Here is a 16,858-nt window from a genome sequence, read left to right on the forward strand (position 1 = left end):
CGGGCTTATTTTACTTATTTGTTTATTTAAAGCTTTTTATTAGCTCATTGTTTGACAATCATTTGGAAACGGCATATTTGTAGGCGTCTCTTTTAAACAAGCCTTCGAGGGCTGTAACTACTGCCATATTGCCACCGAAGACTTTTCCTCTTACTTTATTTTACTCTCTCCAAGACGTTTCTGGGGAAAAAAAGGTAATTTAATTTTAATATATTTGAGTTTATCTACACGTGTAAGGCGTGGGTTTATTCATTACTTTTGTATAACGTGAAACTAGTGACTGTCAGATAAGAAAAGGTAAAGAAAGCAGCATATAGCACTAAACAAACACAACTTTCAGCTCGAGCCAGGAGAGGCAACTGATGAAGTTGTAGAGGAACACACAGTGGTGTTTATCTTATTGCACTGTCAGTGTTATGTTAACTATCGACTGTCCCTACTCAGAGTTTTGTCACTTTTAGTTCGTTATTTTCTTATTTACAGTTAGAATGAATTATTAGCATTTGCATTAATCTGTGATTTTTAGATTCCCAGAGCCAGGAGCAGAGTGAACAGTCAAAGCAGGAAGTCTGGGTTGTGTTAAGGTTTTTCCCCACACCTTCAGTGTCCTAGAATAATGTGTGTGTGTGTGTGTGTGTGAGAGAGAGAGGTCCAGTACACCATCAAATTCCCATCATATTAAATTTCCAGTTTTATTATCTGTCTTGTACATCCACGGTCCTGAAGTTCTGAGAAATATTAAAAGCATCCATCCTGCCATCCATCTTCACTCACTGCTTTTTCCAGGTCAGGGTTAATGGTGGCTCAGGATCCTAGGAATATTTGGCATGAGGAGGTTTTGCACCCTGGATGGGAAAACCTCCATTATCACACTCATTTACACCCAAGGGTAACAGTTTTTCTAAGAGGAAATTTAAAAATAAAATTCTAAGAGGAAACCCCATACACACAATAGTACATTACATTACTTACCCCTGGATTTTGAAACTGTACATTTTAGAGGGTAGTGCTACTCACTGAACCATTCTACAGCCTGTCATTTAACATTAAATCCAATTTGCAGATACACTATATTGCCAAACGTTTTGGGACACCCCTCCAAATCAGTGAATTCAGGGGTTGGGCTCAGCCCCTTAGTTCCAGTGAAAGGAACTCTTAATGCTTCATCATACCAAGACAATTTGGACAATTTCATGCTCCCAACTTTGTGGGAACAGTTTGGGGATGACCCCTTCCTGTTCCAACATGACTGCACACCAGTGCACAAAGCAAGGTCCAGAAAGACATGGATGAGTGAGTTTGGTGTGGAGGAACTGCACAGAGTCCTGACTTCAACCTGACTGAACATCTTTGGGATGAATTAGAACAGAGACTGCGAGCCATACCTTCTTGTCCAACATCAGTGCCTGACCTCACAAATGTGCTGCTAGAGGAATGGTCAGAAATTCCCACTTGTGGAAAGCCTTCCCAGAATAAGTTGAAGCTGTTATAGCTGCAAAGGGTGGACCAACTCTATATTAAATTCATGTGCATGTAAAGGCAGACGTCCCAAAACTTTTTTGGGACAATATAGTGTACTTTGCAATGTAGTGGAACCATAATCAGTCCACTAAGTTGTTCATATGTCTTACAATTCCATTTTTGTGCAAATGGAAGTTTTTTGGGATTTTTTGGCCATTTTTTAGCCTGTTCTTCTATAAAATAGACAATAACCTCTAGCTCCTCACATCACTAATTCAATTGCATACATTAATTTAGCTAATTTTCCCTATTTTCCTTCCCACAGTGCACAACATGATTCACAGCTTGTTCCTGATTAACAGCACTGGTGACATATTCCTGGAAAAACACTGGAAGAGTGTGATAAGCCGCTCTGTCTGCGATTACTTCTTTGAAGCTAGGGAGAAAGCTGGGGAACCGGAGAACGTGCCTCCTGTGCTCTGCACGCCTCATCACTACCTCATTAATATCTACCGGGAGAAGATCTTTTTTGTTTCTGTCATCCAGGCAGAAGTACCCCCCCTCTTTGTTATTGAATTTCTTCATCGTGTTGCTGAGACCTTTCAGGTATATTCCAGTTTAAATATTTTGCATACATTCAGCGCAAGAGTCTGTCAGTATATGGTTTATTATGGAGTCTGACCCTGCTAAACCTGTATGCAGGATTATTTCGGGGAATGCTCAGAAGCTATTATTAAGGACAATGTTGTCATCGTGTATGAGCTCCTTGAAGAAATGCTGGATAATGGCTTCCCTCTGGCCACAGAGTCCAACATCCTGAAAGAACTCATTAAACCTCCCACCATTTTGCGCTCTATGGTCAACAGCATCACAGGTAGGTCATCTTATTAATAATGCATCTTCTGCAAAAAAGAGATTTAGAATCAAAATGGTGGTTTTCTGAAAATATCTGCAGTGAACTTCGGTAATATTTGTAGAGCTGGAAAAATTCTCACTTTGGTGCACTGAGTAAACTCAGGCTTTAGCCCTGGACATTCACATTCGGGTGGCAAATGAGAACGGCTCACTCGCTGCATCGGCAGCGTCCACAAGCTTACGCTGCATTCACACTAGCAAGCAACAAAGCAACCGTTGACCTTTTATTTTCTATGTGTCACATGGATTTGCAAATTCACTGGGAATGACAGTGTGACATTTGAAGAGATTTTCTCTATTCTATTCAAATTAGGTATGAGTTAAGGTAAAACAACAACTACAAAAAATTGCCTTTTATAGTGCATGTGGTTCACCATTTCCCCGGCTTTCCACTCAAAACTGTTTACTGTTCTTTACGAAGCTTGCAAGTACGAACATACAGTCTTACAATACAAAATGTCTTTTCCAAACAATTGCTTACATGTTCTTCTCTATGGCTAAAATCTTCTATCTGACCTGTCTTCCTGTTAGGCAGCAGTAATGTTGGTGAGACTCTCCCTACCGGACAACTGTCCACTATCCCCTGGAGAAGGGCAGCTGTAAAATACACTAACAACGAGGCCTATTTTGATGTGGTGGAGGAAGTTGATGCCATCCTGGATAAATCCGGTATAATTCCTTTCTCTTTGCAATTCCAGAAAATTTCCCTGTATTTGAACAATATTTTCAGTGATGTCATTTTTCCCCATATCACATACCAAAAGTGGAGACAGTGGTTATTTGTAGTGTCCGTTCTTTCAGGAACAACGGTGTTTGCCGAAATCCAGGGAGTGATTGATGCTTGTGTGAAACTCTCAGGAATGCCTGATCTTACACTCTCATTTATGGTGAGTACCATATTTTATACAATGTGAAGAGACAGCTACAGAGAATTACACTTTTTATAGATGATGTCTAATACTGTAACATGCAGTGATGGACAAATCAACAACCTGAGAGAAATTTAATGTGCAATATGGCTGATGGTAGAAATGATTTATTTTTTGTTTGTTACCAAATTTTTGAAACACTAATGGAAATGTAATGCAACGCAATGCTGCAATACAACCGTCCTGCTTACGACACAGTTAAACTTATTAAGGGAAAATATCAGACATTGGTCAGACTCCAGTTACAATTCATTGCTGACTTTTTGTTGAGATTGCAAATACATAATGACTTCATGATCTTTATCAGGACGGGATAACAATGTGGACGCATCCACTTCCTGCAAATTCATAACCTGTTTGTGTCTTTAGCCTGGATTAATGCGCTTCACTAGCTCACCACACCTTATTACATTACGTTATTCAATTAGGTTTCCAGGCAACCAATAGATAAAACTGACCAGCTTCTGTGTGCCTGGTGGAGTCGCTAATAAATTAAATTTTTCCACCCCGGCTCGTGTTTTATTTCCTGTGACATGTGGCTCTGTCTTATTGGTGAGAGAAGCAGGATATCAAATTGTGTACATTTTTCCCCTGCAGAACCCCAGACTCCTGGATGACGTGAGCTTCCATCCGTGTGTCCGCTTCAAGAGATGGGAGTCTGAGAGAGTTCTTTCCTTTATCCCTCCCGACGGAAACTTCCGACTTATGTCTTATCACGTGACTGCACAAAAGTAAGAAGCTTTCTCTGACCCAATGATTGTAATCAAAATCAGCTGTCATGGCACAATTAATGAGTGGTGTTTTCTCTTGTAGTTTGGTAGCAATCCCGGTATATGTGAGGCAAAATATCAGCTTCTTTGAGACTGGATCCTCTGGGAGGTTGGACATCACAGTGGGTCCTAAACAGACCATGGGGAAGACCATCGAGTGTGTGGGAGTCACAATACACATGCCGAAAGTGGTCCTCAGTGCCAATCTCACTGCAACACAGGGTACATACACCTACGACCCAGTCACCAAGGTAAAACCCAGTTTTAGCCAGTTTTTATAAGTGTATAGAGACAGGTTATCAAACACTGAGGTCAAAGCATAAGTCCTAAAGCATTACTAAATAAAAGTGATTACTAGCAAAGGAGACACACATTTTAGTTCCAAATGCATCCATATGAACCGTTTTCTCAGACCGCTAAACCTGTGTCCTGACAAAATATTTATATTACCTTTCATACTTCCTTTAACTGTTAGTTACATCATGTTACATTGTTCCAGCATGTCTGTAAATGTTTTTCTCAGTGTTTCCAGATTAGTCAGTATGTCATACCTGTGAAACGTTTCCTCTGCCTGTATTTACTGTAGTCACAGTAAACACTGTTTCCTGTGCCCTAGATTTTGGTGTGGGACATCGGCAAACTCAACCAACAAAAGCTGCCAAATTTAAAAGGAAGCCTGAGCCTGCAGTTAGGCTCTCCAAAACCAGAGGAAAACCCAAGCCTGAACATTAATTTCAAGATTCAACAGTTAGCTATCTCAGGTAGGAAACAGATATATAATTGTTAAAATCTGATGTGTACCTTTTTTTTTAAATAAATAAATAAAATTTATTTTAAATATTTCTACAGTTTTAAGTGATTAGTGGTGTGATTTCTTCTTTCTATATTTTTTATTTAAACATTTTTAGTGTATTAGAAATTGTTTAAATTCTTTTCTTTACCGAAAAAAATACTTTACTGCTAGTAATATAATATTTTTATATGCTTCAAGAAAACATAAAATATTTAAAAGTAAAATAATAAATATTTTATTAAAATATAAAATTATAAAATATAAATAAATAATAATAAATAAATATTTAAGGTTACTTTCGTGCATTGCCTGGCTGCCTGCAAAGGACATGTTTGTTAAAGAGGTCAATTTAACAAGTTTAATAAGTAATGTTTTTTCCCCCAGTAAATTGATTAGGTAGGATATTGAATCTTAAATGCAAGCAAAATTTACTTCTGGTATTTCTGGCTGAGATGCATGCAACAGAGGAACATATTTCAGAGCAAATCTGTAGTTTATTTTCAGTAGAAAATGTCCGAATTTCACCATGGAAAGGGTTTTCCAGGCCAGCACATGCGTCTCAGTGCTCATTTTCTTGACCTTGGGGTGTATGTGTATAACAGTACAGTTATAATGTCTAGCTATGGTATAGTGTTAGATATTGCATGCAGGCTGTGTATTAATTGTTTGTGTTTTCTGCCTACAGGACTGAAGGTGAATCGGCTGGACATGTACGGAGAGAAATACAAACCATTTAAAGGTGTTAAATACATAACCAAAGCTGGAAAGTTTCAGGTCAGAACTTAACTGTCTGTAAAGTAAACAAAATCTCATACATGATGATGGCAGCAATGTGTTGTTATATGTGACAAATCATATTTTATTGACTGAATTACTCCATATTGCCAATATTGTGCTGTGGTGGTGGTGGCTGTTGGGGAGAGAAGTTAAAGATTGAGCCTTTTACATGGATTTCTTTACTTTGACAAAAAAAAAAATTCCCTTTTCAGTGTTGTGCTCGATATTAATAGCCGTACATGCTGGAATAGTTTACATATTCATACCAGAAGGAAGTCTTTTCCCTGTCTGTTGCATTCTGTTCTCAGTGTTTTTACTGTTCTGTCATAGGATATTTCACTTAATCATACTTAAACCTACTTAAGATATGGTGGATATATATTTCCATTTTTCATCTCTGCACATTACAAACATTTACCAAACAGTTAAGAAATATTTCAGTACCCTACCTTTAGTACAAATTTTAAGTGGCCTTTTGGAAAGAAAGAAAGAAAAAAAAACACTTGAAGAGGCCTTGCTTCAAATCACAGCTTGAGTAGCTGTGCTGTTACTCCAAAAACACTATACCCATCACACACCCTGAGCTTTCACTCAGGAGAGAAAAGAGAGCGGGTGAGGTGTATTGTTTTATGTGCAAAGAAGTTGTAAGGAAGTAGTATAAATAGTCTGCTACAATTACTAATCCATCTGTGTCACTTGTTAGTAATTAGCCGGCTTGCAAATGAGGCAGTGTCGCTCAGAGTTGTGCACATTCTGAAGGGGTGCATCTTTTGTAAAGTTTAGAAATAAATAAGTTAATTGCATTTGAAAATATGTAAATAAACCTAATGCCTTGACATTTATAAACATTTTGGGAAATTATGCTGTGTATGTGGTTCTTTGTTCCTTTTTTTTTTTTTGAATTACTTTGTGTGTGTGTGTGTACTATACACTGATAATAGCAAGTGAACATTTTGTCCTCAAAGTTGATGTATTAGAAGCAGGAAAAATGGGCAAAAGTAAGGATTTGAGCGAGTTTGACCAGGGCCAAATTATGATGGCTAGACGACTGGATCAGAGCATCTCCAAAACTGCAGCTCTTGTGGGGTGTTCCCGGTCTGCAGTGGTCAGTATCTATCAAAAGTGGTCCAAGAAAGGAACAGTGGTGAACCGGCGACAGGGTCATGGGCGGCCAAGGCTCATTGATGCATGTGGGAAGCAAAAGCTGTCCTGTGTGATCCGATCCAACAGACTGTTCGTCAAATTGCTGATGAAGTTAATGCTGGTTCTGATAGAAAGGTGTCAGAATACACAGTGCATGACGGGTCAGGGCTGTTTTGGCAGCAAAAGGGGGACCGACACAGTATTATTCAACATTATACCTGGTGTATGTAAAAATTCACTTGCTTTATAAGAGACCTACAGTAGATAATAAATGCATAGGTTCCACAATTATGATTGTTTGACTTTAAAAGCATGGTACATTTAATAACTGCAGGTATCTTAAATGGAAACGTTCAAGTCAAGAATAAGTTTATTAATCCGAGGCACAGCAGATGTTTAAGGGACACTAAAACCCATACCAACAGTAGTGTCAATCTATACATTCATACATCGTATTCTTCTTGACCTGAAACATGCTCTTACAAACATACAAAATTCAGCCTTGTAAACACTCACAATGAGGCACCGATCATTTCTCTAAACATGTTCATAACATCTAGAAATTAGTAAGATATCTAGGCAGTGCATCTTCTGCTTCATGTTTAACTGTGTGTGAACAAGCCACCCGGGTCTTGTAGAATCATTACCCATATTTTCCAAACAGATTAAAATAAATCACAAATATTTCTTAAAAGGGAACAGGTCACGGTTGTTTTTGTTTTTTGGGGATTCGGGTTGCCTAGGAACAAAATGTCCGGTGTCAACTTGGCAACCAGGAGAAAGGTGTTTTTTTTTTCCCGCCAGATAGTGTTATTTAGTAATAAATGTAAAGGTAGTGAAAAAAAATGCAGCGTACACAAAAAGAGAAGCAGGACAAGGTTCATCAGCTGTGTAAGCAACATGTAGCATTCATTTCTAACCTTGAGAACTTTGACTTCACTTTATTACAGCCAATAATAATAATAATATCTCAGCACTGGTTGATTTTCTATAACAGCAGCTCTGACTGTTTCCTGCTGCAAGGCAAAGCACAAGTTTCTATTAATGTCCTCGTTCAAATACGTCCTTGTTGCTATAGCAACAGCTCGTCTAGCAGGAACTCGAATGATGGACGCACCATATAATCTAAACCTATCAATAAGCTTAATAATAAAAAAAAAAAAGCCCTATTATTGTTGATACTTCGAAGCTTTTTGTAAGGAGATGTTTACTGCTGCATGTTTATGGAAGGAGTCTCGGCTGCTTTAAGCATTCGGGAGTTTTCCGCAGTAGGAGAGTCTTCAGGAGAGAGGATGCTGTGCTTTTTATTTACTCAGTAATGTGACAAGTCTGCAGGTTTTTCTATCCCAGGACAAAATGGAAGGCTATAATATCATTCCCGGCTGTTCTGTGTGATCACAGGATGTCCAAATCATATGATATTAATGAAAGATTTAAATTGTCAGCAAATTTGTGATAGAAACTACTCCCTGAGTGAAATGTAGGGACTATGCTAATAAATTTGCGTGTAGCCGTTCCTCCAGCGTTTCACTGAGGTTTTATGTGATTGCGATGGCTAAATTTAGCTTTTTGTTTTGTTTTCAAAATTTGTGATGTAGCTTTCAGATATTTTTATTGTTGTTGTTTGGTGCTTGAATTATTGAATAGAGCTACATGAACTGCTTGCATTGGTGAACTTGCAAAAGCGCAAGTTTCTTTTAAACTCCTTCCTGTATTTGTAATTACTTTCTGTGATAGCTCTACTCATGTTTGGCGCACAGAAATCTAAGAAAGCTTTGGCCAAATACATGTAATGACGATGTCACATAATGCATCTTGGCCCAAATCTGCAGTCATTTAGAAAAATTCAAGCTGCTCCAATGAAGTATCCTGGAGGAACTGGAGGAGTGCATCTTGAACAGTTGTAATGTAAGAGTTAATATCTGGCACTTTTGACTTTTTAAAGGCCTGGCTTGTCCATTTTTCTGCGAGAAACTTCAGCAAATCCCTTAAGACGTGAAGAACTGCTTCTCAAGAACCTTTATCCAAACAGATATACTGTGTATTATGCTGCAATTTTCACTAGCTCTACATTTATACTTTTCAAAATGTTAATGTAGAGGTAGTTATGTATATATGTAGTAATTCTAACAGAAATTTGTACTTGGTGATGTCAATTTAAAAGATTTGCACAAAACACACACACACACACACACACACAGAGCCAGGTCAAGAGTCTTATTTTTCTGCAAAATAAGACCGGCTTTGATGTTTATCTGATATTAAGCAGAAATAACAGTTCGACTGTTGCATGGATTGTGCTTCAGAGATTCATCTTAAACATTCTGACCCTAATGAGGTCATTTCACGATGATTAAACTTGTTCTAAAGTGGTCTCACACACACACACACACACACAAGCTATTATAAGTGGTGAGTACTGACTGCTGACATTATTCAACGCAATCCAAACCAGAGTTCAAGTTCAGTAAAGCTCAAATACATTAAAGTTCTGTTTATTTTATCAGACAGTGCTAAGATTATAGAAATATAACTATAACCAACAGAATCTTTGGCGTCAATATGTGAGGCAACCAGCAAAAAAAAAAAAAAAAAATCATTGCAACATCAACCGTATCCTTCTTTCTGTAAAATAGAGGCTAAATAACAAAGCTTCATTAAAAGGTGAATTAATACCTCATACAATCAGCCCAAGTGAGTAAAGCTAAAAACGTTCTCTTGCGTTACGCTTTTAATCGACTGAAATGTAAATTAATAAATCAGGCGTAGACAGCGTTAAGAAATATAAATATATACACTCTCGATATGAAAACCTTATGACCCCATGAGAGAAGCGTTCACAAGGTTGACCCATAGTCCTTCGATACAAAATAGAAAAAAAAAAAAATCTTCATGCAAAAAATATACTGTATATATATATACCTGAAATTTGGATCAATTCTGGAAACCCAACATACCAAAAATATATATTTAAAAAATCTTCATCCTATATAGTCCTACTTTTTAAACATAGTGAGAAATAAAGGGACACGAGCAAACCTTAAGAACCATAACCACGGAAAAAAATAAAATAAAATAATTCCTTCACAAAGCAAAGAGTGAGGCATGAACTCATAACGTTTATGATCAGTGTCCATCAGCGTAATGTGTCCTTTCAATTTCACCCCCTTAGGCCACTAGATTTCAGTGTTCTAAAAGGCAAGACTAAAAACAGGAAGGAAGGAACCGGTGCTTTACTGGTACCAGGGGGTCTTTCTAACCCAGCGGAGAGTGAAGCCTGCGTCTGTACGGATTTTAATGGAGGCCGCTTCGGCTTCTCTCACCGTCTCCTTCACCGACTGCATCAGGTTCTGTGCGTTGTGGACCAACATCTCAGTAGCCTTCATGGAACACAGTCACATGATCAGTTTTACGGAACGCAGCTGAATAAATATTGAAAAGCCATATCTGATGCATTCTGACCTGCTCTGATTCCTCCTCGCTGATGTTAGTGCGTCCCAGCATGGTGGCCTTCACCGTGGACAGAATCTTCAGCTGAGTGCTGATGGTAGGGATCCGCTCACACACCTGAGCAGCAAAGCATGTACAGTACGGTGAGTACACACGGGACCGAGAAATAACAAAGTCAAACCGGGTCAACAATTTTCTTCATGGCAGATTGATCTATAGGTTGATAGAACAGATGAAGAATGTTCACAAGCCCAAACTCAAACAGTGAGCAGCCATCTGACACTGCTTCAGTATAAATAGTCCAGCAGATGGTACATCACCCCAGTCCAGTTCAAATTACATCACTGTAACCCTAACATTCCTCATCTGTGTTATAAACTCGAGACAGTATGTGGGACTGTACAAAAGTCAGCTGTATTTGGGTAAATATGCTGGAGATCATATGTCAAATTATTGGTAAAGAGATACATCTTGACCCCAGGCAGTGAATGCTGGACATTTATTTATGAAAATACATTTCTGGCATTTGGCAGACACACTTATGCAGAGCGATTTTATCTTATTTTATTGACTGAGAAATTGCTCAAGGGCCCAGCAGTGGCCACCTCATCCCACAGCTACCACAAAATAAAATGAATAAGATGAAAATTTCTTGTGTGTTATGTTTTATGATTTTTTGGGACATTGATCATAAGTCTTTTATACACTTGATAATTATTGGAAGTATCTTAAATAATTAAAGCGGTTAATACTTTATTCATACATGACCATATAAAAGTTTGGTTTCCTTTTTAAAAATTATTTAATTTTATTTTACTTAATTTTATTTATTTATTTGGTTGTATCGAAATCTCTCAATGATTCTATCCTCTGTATGCTCATCATTACGGCTGACAAATAAAATATTGCTATAAGAAAAAAAACAATGTGCAACCGCTTCTTAATGCTGACACACTTGTCAAGACATGTAATGAACCGTATACTTAATGTTTCTCATAAACTACTAGATTTACGATGATGTTTAATACGTAGAAGTATCCATTTCTATAATGAGTCTATATTCATAAATCATTAGCAGTGTGCTTACAGTTCTTTATTGTAATGATTTCTTCTGAGCCTTTTCAGAAGCTCTAACAATGCTTCATAAAGCATAAACGTTATCATTAAAATTTATAATAATATTTCTTAATCAATTCTAATCATGCTGTAATGTGAGGGTCCTGATTTTAGAACTAATAATGAGGTGAGAATTTATTAGAATTATGAAGCAAGGGATAAATATGAATTTAAATGTATAATTTTGGTCATTTTTATTCTGAATTGTTCTATTTCTGTAAAGCTGCTTTGAGACAGTGTCCTTTGTTAAAAGTTCTATATAAATAAATCGAATTGCACTGAAAGTTATAAAAAACATAATAAACATTTAAAATGTAAGTACACTGGTAAATTACCAAAAAATAAAAAATTATACGAGTTATAATGATATGAGAATTACAACAATTGATGAATACAGGTTTCACACTGTGGACATCTCTTGTCTTTTATTTGTCAAAATTAACTTTTTTTTTTACTTCTCCTGGTTTGCAGTGCTGCTTATAGACTTACAATCAGTTCATCAGTGATAAATTCTTTCATGATAGTGCCTTTTGTACCCCTTTCAATCTTTCACAACATTTCATGTTGGGCTTCAAATTTCACTGTTCTCTAAAAAATAACGATCTCTATAATTCAAGGCAGAAGAGATACACTGACCTGCAGCAGGTTGGTGCGAATGCGCTTGTCAGTGCATTGCTTAGCCACCTCTTTAGCCAGCCGTGTGACCTCATCAGAGGCCTTGGCGATGTCTTTAGCACACTGGATCAGTGCACGCTTGTTGCCACTGCCTCCACGTACCAGGCGCGACATCTCAGCCATCAGCAGGGCCATTCGCTTAGCTGCTGCAATAATATCATTACCCTGAGGAGAAAAAATAGACACAGACATAAACTGATTTCTACAAAGTATGGAGGGATCACGCTTCCTGAGCGGAAAATCTCATTCAATCATATTATATAAGCAAGTGAGTGACAGATTTCAAATCATATAATGTATCAAGTTAAATATTTTGCACATAATATTCTGTATATAGATATTTTGAATTCTGTGGAATAGCATGGTATTATTCTATACCTTAATGCTGCAGTGCTGTGTTCACAAAAGGGTTAGACTGACCAAAGTGTTAATCACAGATTCATCCACTGCAATTCCATTCTTGCATCATGCCTCATATGAAATTAGTAACAGTAACACAGTAAAAAAAAAAACATAACCTTATAACAGTTTATGAAAAAGGATAAGTACATCAGTCTATACCCAGCTGGAGACTCACAACTGAAGACTCATGCTATCATCTGTCTTCAAAAACAAACATTTTCATGACTGCAGAAGGAGTTCAGGGCGTGCAGATGACCTTGTTCAGTTAATACACATGGCATCAGTATGCTCATTTAGTTGGTTAGAATAAAAGCAAGTGAGAAAAAAAACCAGGCAGGTGTCATGACTTCATCGCAGTGTGACCCTGAAGTCATTGGGAAACTGTCATCGTTGGCTTCATATGTTGGCGAAAGCTGAGTGACTGACAGCACAGACTAAGTGAACGGCTCCTCTGTCAAATCAGTCCAGAGGCGTGACAAGCAAAAAAAAAAAAAGAAAGAAAGAAAGAAAGAAAAAAGCGCAGCGATGGACTTGTGAAGCCAGTATCAGTTTATCAAAGAAAGTGCACAACAAACTCGCCATTCATAGAACTGTCATAGGCAACCTATGCAGCAATAAAATTACACTGGACCCAAATGTGATGCAGCAACAGCAGCTGGTTTCAATGTTCCCAAAGTCACATCTGGATGCAGAAGAGATGCTGCAGCCCCTCAGGGCCCGGAAGCACAAGTACCTTACTGGACCACTTGCGAGCTTCCTGGTGCAAGGACTGGGCAGCAGCCAGAATGGGCTGGTTAACGGGCTGATTGGAGGGCATTAAGAGCAGTTCAGGCTCGTAATCGTCCTCGTTGTCTGTGAACTCGTCCTCATCGTCTATATCTACGTCCGCCGCAGCGGTCACAAAGCGATCGTCTGTCACTTCGGGCTGGGGGAGCGGAGGAGAAGGAGGAGGAGGGAGAGGAGGAGGGAAAGAGGGATAGCAGTGTGGAGAAAGGAGGAGAGAGTTAGTATAAGAGGCACTGACTGGAGATCTACTGAACAGAGGAGAGGAGAAAGGAGGAGAAGAGAGGGAGACATAGGGTTTAGGGACAGGAAGGCAGAGGCAGCATCTGCATTGTGGTCCTGTTGGATAAGCTAGCAGGAAAGTTACTGCACACAAATTGCTCTCAAATCAGGCTGAAGCACTCTTTGTGTTGCGATATTATGCAGAACTTTCTACCAAAACAGTTAAGGCAAATTGATTCATAAATAAATCTAAATATTCATTTATATTTTAAATATTTGTACATGAGTGAAATAAATGACATTTAATTAAAAAAAAGAGGTCAACTGCTCTAATATTGTGTTAACAGATTAATATCTTCTCCAAATACTAGATTTTGGACATGTTTCCTTCTTCACTGAAGTAACTGCATGGTGCAAGAGTGTATTTTTACCACCAGCAGCCAAAATTCAATGCAAATATAAAAGCAATTCTGCACCTAGGGAATAAGATTTGTGCAGAAGCATTCATGACATTGTTTAACCTTCATCAGTATTCCAATATAATACCCAATATAGAGACTCTGCTTTGCCTTTGTTGTTTGATCGTTTACAGACTCAGCCAGGCCTTAACGAGACAGAGAGGACAGAAGCAGTAGTGAACACCAAAACAAAAGTAAACAAATTTACACACAACTCCTGACATTATATTGCTTAATAAAGATTCATGCACATCAGCTCTACTTGAGTTCGTGAGCTCACTTCATTTATTACTAATAACAAAATGGCTTCTTCGTCTGTCCACTGAGGATACAATATGAAAACAAGATAAATATCAGTAATTTTTTATAATAATAACTTGCCCAAAGCTGGAACTATTTCCTGCTAGCAAAGGATTAGACATTAATAAGTTCATGAAAGGCATTTGGAAGATGACAGTTTCCATGTCTTCACTGAAATTGGAATCATCTGAAAGATTTTCCAAATTTCAGGGTTAGAAATAAAATAAAGCAATTCAACATCAACGTCTCTGAAATTTAAGACACGTCTACATCATTTTCTGGTATGTGTAGCACTGTATGACTTAATATGTATATGTTAAAAAATTTTATTTTTTAGTTACCTCAAACCACATTTTACATCAGGACTCCATTGAACCAAACAGAAACCAAACCAAAGTGTGCTTTTAAGACACGTTAAGCTCACCTTACTAGACCACTTGCGGGCTTCATCGTGGAGTTGCCTGGCAGCCACCATCATCGGCTCGCTCACCATCTCCCCGGCCTTCTGCTCAGGGAACTCCTCGTCTTTCTCCTCAGGAGGAGGAGGTCTGGGCGGAGGAACTTCTCCCTCTGGGAGTGGTGGTTTAGGAGGAGCCTGTTCATCATTTACCTGACACACAGGATAGTAGTGTTGTTTGAGTTTTTCCAACATTCACAAGCACCATGCTTCTTTAATGAACAAGGATTGGACATGGCAAAGTACTAACATGCAGCTGATCCAGGTCTGGAGGAGGAGGAGGGAAGTCAGGCTCCTGAGGCTGGAAGGCTTCTCTGACTTTCCCAACAGCAGAAAGAATCCTGTATGCTGAATCCAGAAAGCTTTTTTGAAGACCTGCTCAAAAAGAAACAGGAAATTTTCATTTGAGTCAGAAACCACAAGTGGATTAAATATGCTTATTAAAGCTTGTGAAAGACCAATCCTCTTCACCTGGATTCTGGATGTTTCCTGCTACAGCCTTGGCATCCATAACCATGGGCGAAATTGTTTTGCTCAGTTCGTCTGAGGCTACTTTCACCATCTCTCTGAATTTAGGATCTTCAGAGTTCTCCACTTCTCTCTTAGCCACCAGGAGTATCCGGTTTGCCCGCCTGGCAATGCTAGTGGCTCCAGCTACCAGCATCTGGGGCTGAACGTTCGCCATAGCCACACGACACTTATCGATGTCTTTTTTGATGGCTTCTTCGGAGGCATCCAGGAGGGATTTAGTGTCAATCGCCTCGTCTACCAAACCTGCCACAGAGGAGAAGGAAGATAGGTTAATATACAACAAAGTGGACTTGATTTTACTTACCTGACTCTTACTGGAGTCCCTGAGTTTTTTAAGGTTTATTATATCCACATTTCCAGGTGAAAGATCCATACTAAAGCTACAGAGGCTGTCCACTTGATGGTATGACCCCAGTGAAAACGAAAAGTTTAGTATCTGTATTTATAAACCTGTCCTCTCACGTACTATTTATGAATAATTTACTATTAACTATAGCAATACACAGTTTATAGCATAATAACATGTAAGTGGACGATAATGCTACCATCTGAAAGAGAAGGCTGCAAAAATAATGTGTCTTTTAACAGATTCTCAAAAAAGGGGTAGAAAATTGCACCTTTCATCGTCATTGGTTAATCTTTTAAACCTGTACTATGCATCTTTTATCTTTAAAGCTTTACAATAAAAACTAATTACAGTGCAAACGATGCACGGTAAAGATAAAAAAAAAAAGGTACGAGCACCACCCCAGCGACAAGGAACAGTTTAGTAAGATTTTTAATTAAATGTGTATATTAAACTGTAGTAATACATTATACATGAAAACTAAGTAAACATTCTGCATACCAGTCATTTTTTCGATATTGTCAATCCACTGGTTTTTCATGGTCTCAAAATGTTCGTATGCTGCCTGGTTACCAGGGTTCTTCAGCAAAATACGTGCAGCAGAAGTAACCTGTGCAGAACAATAAAAAAAAAATCTAGTCTAAACATCACACTAAACATCATACAGCTGTGATCAGCAAAAGGTTTTATTATTAGAGAATAGCATGAATAAAAAACACAATTACATCTGGGTTTTGTTTTTTTTTTGCTTGATACACTTGCATCCGCACCAAATTTTGCATCAAAAACACACCACTAGTAGGTCAGTCAGTGTCACTGCTGTGCTGTGAAATAATATCTGGTCCTATGTTGGTCCCCTTTCCATTAGTGGACAGGGTGGATAGCAACAGATGGGCTACAACCATTGAGGATTCACGTAACTGGACACTTACAATGTTCACCTATATGCTTAACCTGATAAAATGGCCAGTGAGTGTAGCAACTGTGTGTATAAATGGGTCTGTACACATGAGTCAAGTTACATTAAGACTCTTAGTCAGCTATGTACGAAATCCTGAGGCTCTGTCTTGCCAATATATGCAGGAGCAGAATGTAATTTTCGCTTACACACACACACACACACACACACACACACACACACTGTCCCAGAGGTGACCCCGACACATACCTGAGGTGTTAACTCCCTGGCTGACTTCACCGTAGCCTGGATCCCTTCCACTGTGCTCTTATTAGCTGTCCCTACAGCAGCAGCTTTCTCTGCTGTGGCCCCCAGCCTGTTAGCATGATTCTCAAAGTTTGATGCCCTTTCATCAAAGACCTGTGCAAGAAA

At 38.4% G+C, this 16,858-nt stretch overlaps 2 protein-coding genes across 5 annotated transcripts in view; one reads left to right on the forward strand and one right to left on the reverse strand.

Moving 5' to 3' along the window:
• Positions 1–48: 48 nt before the first annotated feature.
• Positions 49–6,506, forward strand: ap3m1 (adaptor related protein complex 3 subunit mu 1). Its single transcript, XM_058386085.1, has 9 exons — positions 49–194; positions 1,787–2,067; positions 2,164–2,335; positions 2,908–3,045; positions 3,178–3,263; positions 3,903–4,036; positions 4,119–4,326; positions 4,692–4,836; positions 5,554–6,506. The coding sequence occupies exons 2-9, from the start codon at positions 1,795–1,797 to the stop codon at positions 5,652–5,654; spliced, it is 1,257 nt and encodes a 418-aa protein (XP_058242068.1). The 5' UTR covers positions 49–194; positions 1,787–1,794; the 3' UTR covers positions 5,655–6,506.
• Positions 6,507–7,267: 761 nt separating this feature from the next.
• The window catches only part of vcla (vinculin a), a 40,856-nt gene continuing 31,265 nt past the window's right edge, over positions 7,268–16,858 (reverse strand). For 2 of the 4 annotated variants that reach the window (XM_058386082.1, XM_058386081.1), the window contains exons 14-22: positions 16,697–16,846; positions 16,030–16,138; positions 15,123–15,425; positions 14,902–15,026; positions 14,619–14,804; positions 13,165–13,356; positions 11,991–12,194; positions 10,251–10,355; positions 7,268–10,168 (exon numbers count right to left, since the gene is read on the reverse strand). In XM_058386082.1, the coding sequence (XP_058242065.1) occupies positions 10,022–10,168; positions 10,251–10,355; positions 11,991–12,194; positions 13,165–13,356; positions 14,619–14,804; positions 14,902–15,026; positions 15,123–15,425; positions 16,030–16,138; positions 16,697–16,846 (1,521 nt within the window). In that variant the 3' untranslated portion in view covers positions 7,268–10,021. The remainder of the gene's footprint in view (positions 10,169–10,250; positions 10,356–11,990; positions 12,195–13,164; positions 13,357–14,618; positions 14,805–14,901; positions 15,027–15,122; positions 15,426–16,029; positions 16,139–16,696; positions 16,847–16,858) is intronic. The other 2 variants (XM_058386084.1, XM_058386083.1) reach the window with 1 other exon arrangement.

The sequence above is a fragment of the Hemibagrus wyckioides genome, linkage group LG03, assembly GCF_019097595.1.
Source record: "Hemibagrus wyckioides isolate EC202008001 linkage group LG03, SWU_Hwy_1.0, whole genome shotgun sequence".
Taxonomy (NCBI): Eukaryota; Metazoa; Chordata; class Actinopteri; order Siluriformes; family Bagridae; genus Hemibagrus; species Hemibagrus wyckioides.